General features: G+C 46.9%; 1 protein-coding gene across 3 annotated transcripts in view; it reads right to left on the minus strand.

Annotated features, from left to right (window-relative positions):
- Positions 1-269: 269 nt before the first annotated feature.
- RIOX2 (ribosomal oxygenase 2) overlaps positions 270-16,125 on the minus strand; it is a 64,606-nt gene continuing 48,750 nt past the window's right edge. For all 3 annotated transcript variants that reach the window (XM_083171957.1, XM_083171958.1, XM_083171956.1), the window contains exons 4-10: positions 13,387-13,515; positions 13,185-13,288; positions 12,166-12,268; positions 11,624-11,798; positions 9,777-9,862; positions 6,754-6,846; positions 270-3,125 (exon numbers count right to left, since the gene is read on the minus strand). In XM_083171957.1, coding sequence (XP_083028083.1) covers positions 2,955-3,125; positions 6,754-6,846; positions 9,777-9,862; positions 11,624-11,798; positions 12,166-12,268; positions 13,185-13,288; positions 13,387-13,515 — 861 coding nt within the window. In that variant the 3' untranslated portion in view covers positions 270-2,954. The remainder of the gene's footprint in view (positions 3,126-6,753; positions 6,847-9,776; positions 9,863-11,623; positions 11,799-12,165; positions 12,269-13,184; positions 13,289-13,386; positions 13,516-16,125) is intronic.

Genomic DNA, 16,125 nt, shown 5'->3' on the forward strand with positions numbered 1-16,125 from the left:
TTTTAAGGATATCCATACCAGAGCACAGAGGGTTAAATCAAATTGACTTTTGTTTTAAGTCACCTGTGCCCAAGCATTGTTATCCTTAGAACTTGGACAGTTAGGGAACTTGGAGGACCATGTTGGTATACAGCAGATGAGAGAGCCATGTTATTCACCTCGAGTGTTTTCCAAGCCAGACATGCAGCATAAGGATCATGGATTCCAAATCAGAAAATCAGCGCAGCATTTATATGAACCCGGAACACTATTATATAACATTTGTGCATATACAGCTTTATTAGAGATCAAAAATGCCCCCACATAGTGAATAGTGATTGTCCATTACAGAACACCGTCTCATGTTTATGGGAAGTGCAGTCCCCCCGACTAAGGCCCAAATATAGAGGAGGTGGGGAGCTAGAACCAGTGGTTCTCAATCTGTGGGTCCTGACCACCTCAGCATGGGGTCACGACTCTATGTTACCGACCATCAGGCGAATGTGTCTGTGGAGGGGGGACAGGGTATAACAATTCATTAAGTAAACACCCACTGCTTCCCACTTCCATCCCACGGTCACCCTTTTCTATCCCACCCATTACCCACTGCCACCCTATCACAATAACGATCACGTCACTGATCACACATGTGGCGGCCATTCAGTAGTAACTTGCTGGGGTCCTGTAATAATCTTTATTGTCTGATGGGGTTCCAGAGCAAAATAGTTTGACCACCCCTGACTTAGGTAATATACACAACCAACAGCAACCCTAGTGAGAGCCAGCCTGATATGTAGCACCTGTGTTAGGTTTTCTAAACATCTATTAACAAGAGACTGTGATTAAAACTTAAAAACACACAGTAGAGTTTACTTAGCGACCTGCAATAACTTATTTTCCCAAGGATGGAAATAGAATCACAGCCAATGTAGTGCTCCATAATGTAGTGCCCCATAATTATGGAGGGAATGCAGCTCATTGGTGGGCTGCACTTTTAATGACCCCGTCAGCTGATGACAGGAAATTTTGGCCTCACTGAAGTAGTATTCCTACCCCTGGCCAACAACATCTGTGATGCGGGAACAGCTCCTGTATGACTGCATACTGCTAAAACGCAATGTGTAGACGCAGCCTAGGGTTGAGCAATCAGACGTTGACCGGTCTAGTGAGTCAACCCTACAGGCTCCTTTATAATGGTCCCAAGCGCTTACAGGACCTCCTCTCCTCCCTGACAGTCACAGGCTCCAGAGGCCCCAGCAAAAGACGGCTTATTAGGCCCTGTAACCTGGAGATTTAATAATGGGCCAGGGCTGCTGCTGACCAGGGGTAGAAACGGGATACGGTCACTAGGTCTACAAGCATTAGGTCGACATGCAGGATGGTCGATAGTCAAAAGGTCGCAATGGGATTTTCACTTATTTTTTGAGCTGACAGGCGGTATTTCATGCCCTACCATCCACCAGGGCGTGGCGGAAGAAAAAAATAGTGTGCTGAGCACAGCATGGCAAGCGCAACGAGCCACGTGAGGGGACAAGGTACTACGCTTCAGCGTCCATGCCAACTGTGTCGACATTCAGGACAAAAAATGTGAAGAACCTCATGTCGACCTAGCAGCTGTCTATCCAATGATACATACCGTAGAAACACTACTTCATCAGTGGTGCCAAAACTTCCTGTCAGCAGCATATAATGTCAATAAATGGTCAGCCCACCAGCCATAGGTAATAATGGGCTGCACTGCCTACATGGAATTTCTGAATGATCATTACAATAACATCAGTTGAATATTGTTTGTAAAACTATCCCAAAAACTCATACTATAGTTATTATTATAGTTATTCTTTAAAAATAATAGGTTATCATCACATTTGTGACAGATGGAGGCCATGATCCCAAAGCTGCTTCGATTTTATATTATGGAATTTGACATCATGAGACAAGAGGAGCAATTACTGATAAGACTGATAACACTATCATCCCTGGGGAGTGGCCAGCACCTTTACCTACGCTTAGTTAGTAAGCCCCTCCTTATATAGAATCACAAGCATCACACCAAAATAAGCTATATTTGAACGTTAACTTGGAAAGAACAAAGGAAGTGATTTGCAGTCTCCGTACCACGGATATAAAAGTACAGTTGAAAGTTAAGGCAATGTTTATGTTTGGAGGAAGTCCTGTTCTGTAGGTATTCAATAGAACACAAGGCATGGTGGATCTAGAAGGCACAGTCTACAGAAGTGGGGATGTCCATTCATAGTTCAGATTTCTTCTACATTAGCCTTCAAAACACTTTCTATGCAATTTAAAAGTTTATATTGCTTCGGCAGAAGACTCCTGCTGATCCCGATTAACATTCAATGAAGAACTGGATCAGGTCTACAAAGTGCCGGTAGACATAGATGGTAGATTGGCTACATGCACCAGTGTCTGGCCACAGAGCCCATCACAGTGAACGCAGCTATGATGGTCAGCTAGTTGATGTGTTCCTGTACCAATAGGTCTAATCTTGCTGCCGTATGAGCCTAATTGACCTAGCTACCAGAGTAACTGAGCTTCAAGCCAGATGACCATGACCTGCGATCAGGAAGGGCCCTGCACACCAGGAGGGCCCAGAGAATCTTCTGGTCTATTTATGACCACAGCTGCATCTCCAAAGCCTGATATTTACTGTTCTAGATTCTAACAGAACGTTACCACCCATAGTAACCAACTTCATGGAACATCCCACATCAGCACATGAAGGCCTCCTTGGCATGCAGAACGAAGTGTAAAAGGCACAAGTGAAGCACAAAAGGTGCAAATCAAGGGTTCAGCAGTGAACTCAAATGACCTCACTACATTTGTCTGTTCTTGGTTATAACAAAAATGAGCATCACTGAGGTGCTGGAACCAGCGGAAGGCACTTTCATTGGGAACTGAGGGAAACAACGAAGGTATAACAATGTCAGCTTGGACATAATGAAGGAGCCCAGTGTTTAACCCTTGGTCGGGATGTTCTCCATTAACCCCTCAGTCCAGAGGGACAGTACCAGGTTTTCCTTGTCATGGTCACTCTCCAAGGGCAAATCTTTGACGTTCAGGGGCTTATTTTCCCAGATCGCCTTTAGAGCGCTCATGTGGGAGAGCGGGAAACGTAAGCCATTCACCTGTGAAAAGGGGAGAGGAGAATACAGAGGCTCAAATAAAGTTATCTGCACATATGGGGAAACGTATGTACAGTATAGCCCTGTGCACTGGTTTTTAAGACTTAAAACAATTTAGAAGTAAATGTCGAAGACTTATAAAATGTGAATGGCTGTGCACAACCCATCTGTCATATAAAATATAATTAAAGAACGCATTTTACACATACATATATCTAAAAATAAAACTACAGACTTATTATAGTCCTGGAAAGCCTTGTTACAACACCTGTTAGACACGAAAACCTGTCAGAGGACGTTCTGTACAATAGGCATTCACAGTTCCCCTTGTGTGGATTGGGGTGATAAAATGATAAGATCCAGCTCCCAGGTGCTATAAGTGATGAAACACTGCCACCTGCTGTCTACTAGCAGTAATGCTACATGCCGTTTACACTTGCTCCTGTTACACAGATCACGCAACGCCAGTTTTTCTTTAAAGACAGAAGAGGAAGCCAAACTCCTAAAACATCAATATTTCCCCCGAGGGAGAGATATTTTTCTTACTTTTACTTGCACTTCGGGAATTTTGCAGCTATATATTAGCTGCCTACCATAAAACAACAAGGGTAGAAAGCTTGCTTTATTCCTGCCGACGGCTTTTAAAGCTACAGGCCCAGGTCAGCTTTCTCCGAGCATAGCCACACCTGCCCCACAACCTACTGATGGAAATGCACAATGTGTATTTAACAGCTGGACATTATGGGGGGAGATTCTGGTTGACCCCCAAAGCTGCGAAATTTGCGAGTCCCCTAAACGCCGCCTGGCACCTGCAGGAATGCCCATCGATTTCCCTGCACGCGTGCGGGGGGGCAATATCATTCGTCCACCAAATGATTTTGCAAGCGTTTGCAGATCTAAGACACCTCTCTGGTGTCTTAGCTCTGCAGGTCCCTGTATGGAAAGAGGGCGGGCAGCTGACATCCGCTGCCCGTGGCTGCTTGCCCTCCTCACCGGCGAATTTCCATGGGAACGCCCATGAAACGCTTGGCATTTGTATGGGCGCGACCAAGGACTGCCGCACCACGGCCCCCCCACCACACCCACACTGCTGCATGCGAGCAGCCGCCTAATAGTAGTAGTAGTACGTTTATTTATAAGGCGCCGCAAAGTGTCCGCAGCGCCGTACATAGCAAACAAAAAAAAAAAAAAATTACAAGGTAACGTACAGGGTGTGTTGAAAGATACAGTATAAATAGGGGTATAGCTGGTAGAACTAAAATCAGCATCAGTTCAGAAGTAGGTGTCAAAATTGTCAAGGAGAGTGAAGATGAAGTAGAGGAAGGGAAGAACAGGACAGGAGCACAGGTGAGGTGAAGAGGTAGGGTGAGTACGTGAGGAAGGAGGGCCCTGCTCATAAGAGTTAACATACTAAAAATAGGTGGGTGGACGAACGAAATACAATAGGATAAGTAGGAACGGAGGGGAACGGAGGCAGGATAGGAGGATCAAAAGAGGTTAGGAGGAGGGATAGGCTAGTCGAAAAAAGTGGGTTTTGAGGGAGTGCTTGAAGGAGGTAAGGGAATCAGAAAGCCTGATGGGTGGCGGGAGGTTGTTCCAGTGCAGGGGGGCAGCGCAAGAGAAATCTTGGACACGGGAGTGGGAGGAGGTGATTAGGTGAGAGGTCAGTCGGCGGTCAGCGATGGAGCGAAGAGGACGGGAGGGAGTGTGGATAGAGATCAGTGAAGAGAGGTAGGGAGCTGTGGAGGAGGAGAGAGCCTTGTAGGTGGTGGTGAGGAGTTTAAAGAGAACTCGGAAAGGAATGGGGAGCCAGTGAAGAGATAAACAGAGGGGGGAGGCAGAGGTAGAGCGGCGGGAGAGGAAGATGAGCCTAGCAGCAGCGTTAAGAATGGATTGGAGAGGTGCGAGGCGGGTGAGAGGTAGCCCAGAGAGAAGGATGTTGCAGTAGTCAAGGCGGGAGATGACAAGAGAGTGAATGAGAATTTTGGTTGCGTCAGTGGAGAGGAATGGTCTGATGCGTGAGATGTTGCGTAGGTGAAAGCGGCAAGACTGTGAGAGAGCACGAATGTGGGGGGTGAAAGAGAGGGAGGAGTCAATGATGACACCGAGGCAGCGCGTTTGGTCGGTGGACGTGATCTCGGTTTCACCAATGCTGATGGAGATAGTGGGAGAAGAGGGGATGTTCGGGGGATGGAAGATTAGAAGTTCAGTTTTAGCCATGTTTAGTTTCAGGAAGCGTTGGGTCATCCAGGCTGAGATGGCCGTGAGGCATTCGGAGACCTTGGACAGGAGTGATGGGGATAAGTCGGGGGAGGAGAGATAGATTAGGGTATCATCAGCATAAAGGTGGTAATGAAAACCATAGGAGCTGATGAGGGTGCCCAGAGAGGTGGTGTAGAGGGAGAAGAGGAGAGGGCCAAGGACTGACCCTTTGGGAACACCGACTGGCTGGGGGGTAGTAGGAGAGAAGGAGCTTAAGCATAAATGCTTAAGTGCATGTGCAGTCTCGAAAAATCGCTCCCCTGTGCGAATACGGAGGGGAGCGAATAAATTAGAAACAGGGCCTATAAATAAATGGCGTCTTGCAATACTATTTTTCTGATGCTGAAAACACAACAAAGTGACTCTAGCAACCAAGACTGAAGGTTGTAATTTCATATTTGTGCTCAGAGAAAGTCAGGGAAATATTCTTGTTGCAATAGATCCTATGGGGCCTACACACACAGTGGTATGTAGTGCTGAACCAAGGAAAGGCATCCTGGGATGTGTAGTTCATAAACATCTGAAGAGCTGCTTATTGGCATACAATATAGTTAGACTGATTGGTCAATCTAATGATATTGTGTGTGTGGGGCTGTCTATGTTATCTGTCTAGTTACAGTATACCGGCAATGCACCAGGACAAAGGGAAATCATCCATTTCAACGGAGCAATAGCCGGTCGCTCTACTCCCCTCGCAGCCTAAGGCTGGATGCACACTGCCCACCACCTTGATCGATTCAGGTAAGTATATACATTTACTGATCGGTCGCTCAATGTGTCGTCCTGACCTAGCAGCTGGGCTGGCATTTGAATTTGCGCACCCAGCTTTGACATCGTCCATTTGCTGAAATGATTGATATTTCGGCCAGTGTGTACCCAGCTTAAGTTACTTCTATGATCTGTGATATCATCTCAAATTAGAAACAGGTATTCAACAAATCTTGATGATGTCATTCCGATATTGCTCTAACGTGTACCTGTCCTTAGTCATTGTAAGACCTAACTAGTCAGCGGAAGTTGGCCACGTGCAGCCTTTGTTTATTTTGGGATGGGATGGATACGATACATCAATCAGGGCTGTTGGACTGTAAGACACATGGGTACTCAGATAGCCCATGGAAGTGCCGCTCAGTCAGCGCTGTTGGACACGTGACACAGGAATCTCCCAACATGCAGCATACATGTAATGAAATGACTGCATCTGGGTGAGGGAGACAACACTGAATATATGGGAATGTGACATTCCCCTGCCTGAGAGATGCTGTACTTTGTTGGGAAGTAAAAGAAAGAAGTCTGGATGTATAGGAAGATTGGGATTAATGTAAATGTAGATAATAACCTGTATACAGGACATGGACTGGCCACTTACCGGAGGGCTTTCTTCATTGTCCGAGACCATATGCGTCTTCCGGTTATTCTTCAAGGAATGGAAGACGTAGATCATCAATTCTTCTTTGGGGTTCTAGAATATATATAGGAAAGAATATATACTGATTTATAATGTAATGCCCAGGGCACTGCATGATATAGTGCACACTGATCCTGTGTAGCAACTTGGCTGCATGTGATTTGGAAGTGTTGAGGCAGGGGGGGTAAAAGGGGGACTGAGTTATACCTTTTTTCCACAAGTGCCATCACCCAGGTTACGGTCAAATTAACCTGGGTTGCGGATCAGTGCAAAAGGGTTAACCCGGGTCCAGTGTCCTAGAAACCCAACCTGGCTAGTTTGCAGGGTTGCCACTGTGACGGACCTGTGTTACGGGGCAGTGTGAATGGGTTACCTGGGCCGTGCTATCCAGGTCTCACTCACTGCATAGGGAGAGCAGGAGTTCAGGCGCTAGGAGACCATGTCATCGCCAAGCGCTGGGCAGAGGTAAACCTTGGAAATATCCTGGATCCAGCCAGCATTGTGAACTTGTTATAAGCCGCTGTGACATCGCTTGCAGTACCCCAGGCTGGACCATCCGGCTCCCTAGTGCCTCCTCCGATACCCCATGGCTCCTACCGGTTTTGCCACTACAGAGACCTGAATGTGAGCGCACAACAGCATATCTATTATGATCTTTTAGAAGATAACTTAGCAACAATTAAATAAGCCTCTTGGGCAGGTTTTATTTTGAGTTGTTGCGATATATCAAGATTCTCCTTGGATTTTTACATGTACATTAAAGTCCTACCTATTTATCTTCTCACCAACCTGGATCACACTAGGATTTAGTTTTTTTTGTAGAGGTCAAATCTGAGAAACAGGGGCACATATAACACCTCATTCCAAACCTTAGCTACAACATTTAAAAATGCTCCTGATCAGATTTTACTTGGATTAGATCAACTATCACTTAAATTATATGCACATGCATATTGATATGGTCACTACACAATGATGTTGGAGATCGATGACCGAAGTAAATAAATAAAAAATAAAGGGGGGGGGGGGGGGGGGGGGGGCAGATGGGGGATTTTCAACCTGAAAAAAAAAAATGTATGCGTCGATGGGGGACACTGATGACCATGGAATATAGAGGGTAGCTCAGAGGCTGGAAACAAAGAGTTAACTTGTGTTCATAGGCAGGAATACACCGGACCCTTTTTTCTTTGGTCAATGAGAGACACTGAAGACCATGGGACATTCCAAAGATGACCCTTTAAGGAAGGGAAAGATCCTGTCCTGTGCTGAGGACCTGATGTTCAAAAGCCGCATCGATTGAGGCAAAGGCGTCAAAACTGTAGAACTGATTGAATGTGTTGGCAGAGGACCGCGTGGCTGCCTCACAGAGCCGCTTTGAATCACACATGAAACCACCACAGATCCACCCAAGCGAGGACAGGCAGATTAGGCAAAATGTAAGGCAGATAAATGGTAACATGCAAGTTGAAAGAGAAGGTACCACAATTTCCTGATTAATATGGAAATAGGAGATTACCTTATAAATAGAATTCACCTGGCTACGTAGGACAGCATGGTCAGGATGAAAAAAAAAAAAAAAGAGAAAATGGGCATGTTGACATAACGTACTCAAAGTCCGAAAACCTGTATGCCGACGCAATAGCTAACAAGAAAATGGTCTTCCATGTTAGACTCCATTGATCTACGTTGGCTAATGTTTTGAAGGGGGTGGGACGGACGGACGGTTCAGGCTATTCAGGTCTACATACCAGGCCTGTCATGGACAGAATGGCGGCTATGCCCTCTAGCTTTACCTTGCCAAGTACTCGCAAGAGGAGGAATTGAGGGAAAGAGGTACATGAGCTGATAGGATGAGTGGACTGCATCAAGTAGGATCCTGGATCCCTGGTGCGAGAGCTGTAGCAAGGAAGCTTAAGGTTGTGTGTCGAGGCCATCAAGTTCATTTTGAGGGAGACCGGCACTTGGGACATCTCCAGATGAAGTGGCCATACTCCTGGGGCTACCTTTGACAAGTTTGTTTGGGCAGCAATTGGCTGAGGTTCCCCAGTGGGCGCTGTCAATGGCGGAGGTGGTCGGGAGGCTGCCATCTGAGATGCCAGGTCCCGCATGCCTTGTGACAGGGAGGTTGTCCTAAATTTTAATCTAATGCTGCTGTGAAAAAGAAACTGATAATCTAGGGTGGAGAGAGTCAAACAAGTTCCGGAACCACTGACCATAACCTTGGATATTAGAACGGCCATTTTAGCCATAAGAAAGGACAGTTATCTGTCTGACTTCATTTGTACACAATTACAAAGCATATAAACCCATTCAAAACAAAAACCCTACTACAATGTGGCCACACCTCTGTGTGCATTTGCAAAATAGATTTCCTTGGTATGACTGGCCTGGAGTTTCTCTACAACAGGGAGAAGCCACGCTACTCAAAAAAAGAGTGCACACCATTTTATTCTCCCACGCCCTAGTGCAGGGCAACACCGGCCCTCCAGATGTTGATGAACTACACATCCCAGCATGCCTTGCATCAGTTTCAGCATAGTCACATAGCAAAACTAATGCAAAGCATCCTGGGATGTGTAGTTCATTAACAGCTGGAGGGCCGGTGTGTCCCAGCCTCGCCCTAGTGGATGGTAGGGCATGAATGCAGATAAAGGCAGAGGTCAACTCAAAAAAAAAAAAAAAAAAAGTAAAAAACCCCATGTCGACTTTTTGACTGCCGACTTAGCCCATGTTGACCTAATGCTTTTGTCGCTTTAACCCCATATAGACCTTCAGTCATGTTGACGTAATGCTTGTCGACCTAGTGACCGCATACCGTATAAAAAAGTACAAAACTACGGAAAACTGTGAAGCTGAAGCGCACCTACCTGGAACTGCACAGAATGTATTATATAAATGGTTATAACCAAATGTCTATGATCTGTCCTAAGCATCCTGGACATAATAGGTGACTAACAATAATCCATATCTTTGGATCTACTAACAAGCATTTTTGGAACCTTATCTACTGCGATGGCTGCATAATCCTGGTAGCGCAGTTTGATGGTGCTGTTTATGTTTGGTGGCTCGCCTGCAAAGAAACAAATGAATAAGTAACAGTTGGCAATAGTATTAAACCACATAGGTCACATATAAAGGCAGCTGAAGCGTGCTAAGTGAGGGTACAAGAGTTCCCAACACAAAGTATGACAACTGTGTATATTATACAGTATATGTTAGTGCCTATTGGCTCTTCCTACGAGGTTTGAGCAATACAACTGATATAATACTATGTGTGACCTTGATCGCATGGGACAAGGGCAAGCAGCGGAGAATGAACAGATGAGACATGTAAATAAACACTGTATATACAGTATGACAAGCCCTTAAGCCCTGTACACATGGGCCGATTTAAGCCATTATTTCTGGCTAAATGGTCGCTGAGCGACCATATTGCCAGTGTTTATGTGCTATGGGAGATCACTGGGAGCGCGCACATACTTCTGCAATCATTGCTAAAAATTGCTGGCCGCTGGTGCACAATGCACTGTGCACCAGTGACTTCTAGTCAAAATGAGGTAGAGACAGAATGAGACAGGATTGCTTGCAATTTCAGCCAAAAATCGTTGGTCGCTGATGAAAATAGTACACTGAGCAATATATTGCTGATAGATATTAAGCCAAAATTGCTCAGCGACCAAATCGCACCATGTGTACACACCTTCAAGCTCCGTACACACGGAGCAATGTGATTGCTGGCAATATATTGCGCAGTGTCTGAAAAGGAGATACTGCCGAGGGAAGCTGCAGGAGGACCCAGCTGTTTGCCCGGGAAGCCGCTGGTCGCAGAAGTGTGCTCCCGGTGACAGTCGCTCCGTATGCACAGAGATAGGGTCGCTCAGAGACCACATCCCCGGCGATTCTTGCTAGAATCCCACCCTGTGTATGGGGCTTTAGAATTGACAATAACTTAGAAACATGGTTTGAAGGACAAGTCAAGTTTCTCTCTGTATTCAAACCCAGTGTTCTAGATCAGAGGTCCTCAAACCATTTTGCTCTGGGACCCCATCAGACAATAAAAATAATGACAGGACCCCAGCAAGTTACTGCAGAAGGTCATCATGTCACGTGTGTAGTCAGCAGACAGCACATACATGGCAGCATTGTGGAGGCACAGAATGATGGGAGGAGTCTCAAATAACAGACAATTCAACAGATATTTCAGACTCCTTGAATCACTGACAGATTAGAAAAGTCATCAGCCTGATGGTCAGCAACATGGAGTCGCGACCCCATAATGAGAAGGTCACGACCCAACTTTGGGGTCAGGACCTACAGTTTGAGAACCGCTGATCTAACTCATTTAAGCTCACCAAAATTAATTCTATAACACATTAAACATGGGAGGCCACATTTATACAGCCTTGGCTAATGGTAGCCATAATATCTTACCCTTTACATGTAACCTATTCATTGTGTATTACCATATAATATCTGTAATGTCTTAATGCAGTATTATTTAATGCACAATAATGTAATTGCTTATAGAATAGTTTTAAACAAACAGCAAAACCAAGGTATTACAAATGGACCAATGAAGATGGGGTTCCTGGTCAAGTCATTCTAAGGCGTCAGACATGTCCAAACTATGGCCCTCCAGATGTTGTGAAACTTCACATCCCAGCATGCCTTGCCATCGTTTTAGCATTCCCTAATAGCAAACCTGTAGCAAGGCATGCTGGGCTGTGTAGTTTCACAACAGCTGGAGGGCCATAGTTTGGACATGCCCATTCTAAGCTGACTCGACCTCATTGTATGAGATGACATAAGACGGGCATTGTACGTTACACACCAGTTCTCATGTCCTCTCCTTTCTCCAACGAAGAATCAACATAAGGTGGCAATCTGTGCGACATGAAATCCCGCAGCATTTCCGAGGACCTCAGTGGACATCTGGCCTCTATCCTCTTGGCTATGGTAGACAAGAGGCTGGTGAGAGTTTCTGCCACACTGCTGGGATCCAAGTGCTGAAAGATTCACAAAAGGACAAATACTATTAAAACAGTCATACCCATTGATATAATACACTGAAAGAAGGAAGCATAATAAAATAAATACTAATGAATAAATGTAGCACGTAATGTCAATACAGTTTACTAACGTTTGAATGACTTATGATTATATAGGAAACTCATTTATTAGTTTGGCTTATTTCATGTATGCAGAATTGTATATTCTGTACACGACATGTAACAGCTCTGTGGATCGAATTGTGTTCGATGCACAGAGCAAATCCGGATCATACGCAAGGTTACAAAATCAGGCTGACAAATACTTTGGTGAGAGGTACGTTGTGTACAGCCAGAAGCCCCATATAAGACAATGTATCATTACCAGTAGCTGTTGCAAAGGAATGCCCTTTCTCAGTTCTACGTCACTCGTTGCTGCGTCATTCAGGAGAGACGGCAGCAGGTCCTGCAGGTAGTCTGCCCAGGAGCTGCAGAAAGGAAACAAGCCATTTATAATGTACAAGAAGTAGGAAATAAAACTACCAGAAGATTGGTACCCAGCTTAAGGGAGCGACCTGACAGCAGCTGAGCACAATACCACGTAATTAAAAAAAAAGGGTACTTGTGTATTAACACGGCGCCCATCGCATCGCATATCATAAGGCCTGCGATGGTATGCGATGCGATATTGTACAATGGCATACAATTTTAAAATTGTATGTCATTGTACATGGCATACAATGCGATGCAATTAAAAATTGTATAAGCACCCTAATGGGTGCTTACAATGTTAAATGCACCCCCACGCCACGCCCCCAGTATAAACGTGAACCCGAAGCGTGGCGAGCGCAGCGGTACGCGTCCTCCGACCTTTTCATACCCCCACTATCCACGTCAGCGTGGAGAATAGAAAGTGTGGCGAGCGCAGTGAGCCCCGTGAGGGGACGCGGATATCTGTGAAGCCCGCGAGGGTACGGCGATACCTGTGAAGGTATCCACGTGCGCTCGCCACGCTTCAGGCTCGGTGGCTCGCCACACTTTCTATTCTCAACTCCACGCCGATGTGGATAGTGGGGGAATGAAAAGGTCGGAGGACGCGTACTGCCGCCGCTCGCCACGCTTCGGGTTCACGTTTATAGTGGGGGGGTGGCGTGGGGGTGCATTTAAAATTGTAAGCACCCATTTGGGTGCTTAGAGGCACCCAATAGGGTGTTTATACAATCTTTCATCGCATAGGGGGCAAAAATCGCGTTGCATCGCATGCCATCGGGTGCATGGCATGCAATGCGATTAAAACATTGCGCGACCTACATCAGGGGCGCCGTGATAATACACAAGTACCAAAAAAAGACATGGGAAGCCATTCTCCATAATGATCATTAATGGTGGGCAGAGGGTCCTTACGTGTTCTGGTAGCTGCTGATGGTCACGTGAGTGGAATGCGATGAGCTTGCAGGAGTGTCAGCTTCATGAATGACACCTCGGGGAAAATACAGCAGGTCACCTTCCTAAGATCAATAAACACACACTGGTTTAAATCCAAACCACCCTTCCCAGCAGCGAGGTCTCCAACACTAATGCCTGGGACAACAGAGGAGAGTCCTACCTTTAGTAAGAGGTCATGGGTCTGAGTTAAAACCTTGTCAGTAGAGGCCACGTCGTATTCTCTGGCCAGAGGGATGAGGGGTTCATAGAGACGCCAGTGTTTCTCTCCCTCTACTTGTAGGATGAAGACCTGGAAACAGACGGACTGCGCTGAAGCACCTAACAGAAATACATGGTCCTTCCAAAACAATGGTATGTACCATGCTCCAAATTGCCCATAAGACCTGCTCAAATACCGCCGTCTCAAATACATGATGGAGGAAGCCATATTTTTTTTTGCAATATTAATAACAATGAAGCCCATCAGGTCACTAGGTTCCGAAGACCAAGGACCACTTGTCTGTGGCCTAATAAGTGGATAAAATTGTTCCCCACCTGTGGGATAAGGACGACTGAGACCACAGGGATCTATATCTTCACTCATGTGAGAATCCTGGTGCCCTTTGCCATGGGAGACTGAGGATGTCAATACTACGGCACTGTATATTGCCACCTTCCGGTGTCCCCCAAAACAATGCATAAGAGAGAATGCTAAAGACTCTACTCATTTGTAGACACGGTCGGTAACACTGCCACCTGCAGGCGATCTTTGAGCAAACAGTAGAAAATGTACATGATATGAAAAGCAAAGAACTGGTCACCAAATCAACTATGCAACCATCAAAACCGAACAAATGTAACTGAATTAACAGATTTGTATAGCTGATTATATGGGGGGGGGGGAGTGTGTGTGTGCGTGCGTGTGTGTGTGTGGAAACGTATCTAAAAAAAGGCTTGCATCCTAACCAGAGTGATGGAGACACACAGAGGCGTAGCGAGGGCGGAGCCCACGCTCCGGGCACCGGAAGATAGCATGGCACCGGAGCTGTGCCGGCACCGGCAACTCGCTCCCCCGCTCTCGCTGTGTCCGGGAGAGAGACATGCTGCTATGTAAAATTCACGTCTCACGCTGGACCGCTAGCCAATGGGCGCTTGCGGTTCAGCAGCCAATCAACTGGTGGCTGCTAGACCGCGAGCGCCTATTGGCTAGGACGCACACTGGCAGGGGGAGGTGAGCGGCTAACCAGCGGCTGGCTGGCTAAGTAAGGTGTACTCCCTCCCTGCTGCACACTACTGCAACCCACCCTGCTGCACACTACTGCAACCCACCCTCCCGTACCCTACTGCCCCCACCCATCCTACTGCACCACCTACCCTGCTGTACATTTGCTATATATACATATATATCGCGTTGGATGTGCAACACAGATACATCGGCGCTGTGTGTATGGGCGATTCACCAACCACCCGTATAGCTGCACAGTCATTGGGCAGGTGCATGCAAATTTGACCGCCCATTTGTGGTGTCAGTCCCGATGGATCGGGCAGTTTGAATGGAGAACATGCTGCCCTATCCATCTGTAGATATATCAGCAGAGCATTGATCTACTAGTGCAGTGGTTCCCAACTCTGGTCCTCAAGTACCCCCAACAGTGCATGTTTTCCAGGTCTCCACACAGAATCACAAGTAAAATAATTAGCTCCACCTGTGGATCTTTAACCCCTTCACGACATTTGACGTATATATACGTCATGACTTCTAACTGTCACTGCGTCTAGAGACGCAGTGACAGAGGGACGATGTCTGCTGTCCCTGACAGCAGACATGTCCCTGCATGCCCAGGGGGGGCTGCGATGCCGCCCCCCCGTCGGCGATCGCTGTGATTGGCTGTTCAGTGTGAACAGCCATTCACAGCGGTTTCCTGTGTTACCAGCGAATCAGACGCTCGGTAACACAGGTGTCAATCACCGCCGGGCGTCAGGGGGCATGAGGGGGTCATCGGTGACGATGACACCTCACCCCACCTGCCCCCAAGGCTGTGATTGGTCCGTGGGACCCACGGACCAATCACAGCCAAGGCGCGACATTTAAACTAACGGTGACTGCGCTGCAGACGCCATTCCGGTCTGGAATTGCGTGCAGAGCGGTCACCGTGCCTATCTGCCGTGATACTGACCTGATCCTTGCTAATACTTACCTGATCCTTGCAAATACCTTACCTGATCACTTGATCACTGCTTGTAGCGCAGGGCTTGACAAACCCCGGTCGCCAGGTCGCCACGGCGACCAGAATTTCCTGTCTGGCGATCAGATCCTGTGTGGTCTGCCGCTGTGTGTCAGGAGAGATAGGACGCAAGACAGTGTCCAAGCTCCTGCCTAAGGGGGTCACAACGCTGCGGATATCAGTGTGACCCTTGTCGAAGCATATCTCGGAGATCCAGCCCCGCCCCCCCGCGCGCGCCATAGCGGAGACACTGGAGCCTACTGAGTGTGAGTGGCATTCTACTACGTTATTAGTAGCTGGAAGCTGCGGGTGTCAGCGCGACTCCAGGCACCGTCCTGCAGCCCTGCTCTGTTCTCGTCACGGGCAGTTGGTGAGACAGCACCCTTCTAAATGTAAGTGCGGTGGCTCCCCTGCCCCTAGCTCTGTACACCTGGAGTAAGCAGCGGCCTCAGTAATGGGAAGCTGCGGCTCTTGTCGGCCAAACTTCCAACCACCCTCCCGCAGTGCTTTGGTCATCCTCCCCCATCGACCCCCTCAGAGCGGCAGTTTTCTAGGGAACCCTGCACAATAATGTAATTAATACTGGATGTGGTGGTCTGTCATTTTATGTATATAACTATAAATCTGGTGTTCAGTCAAAAAATAAATGATTATGCAGAGAAGACCTATATATGGTGCATTTCTAAAATAAAGTC

The sequence above is a fragment of the Crinia signifera genome, chromosome 2 (assembly GCF_055691185.1).
Source record: "Crinia signifera chromosome 2, ASM5569118v1, whole genome shotgun sequence".
Classification (NCBI taxonomy): domain Eukaryota; kingdom Metazoa; phylum Chordata; class Amphibia; order Anura; family Myobatrachidae; genus Crinia; species Crinia signifera.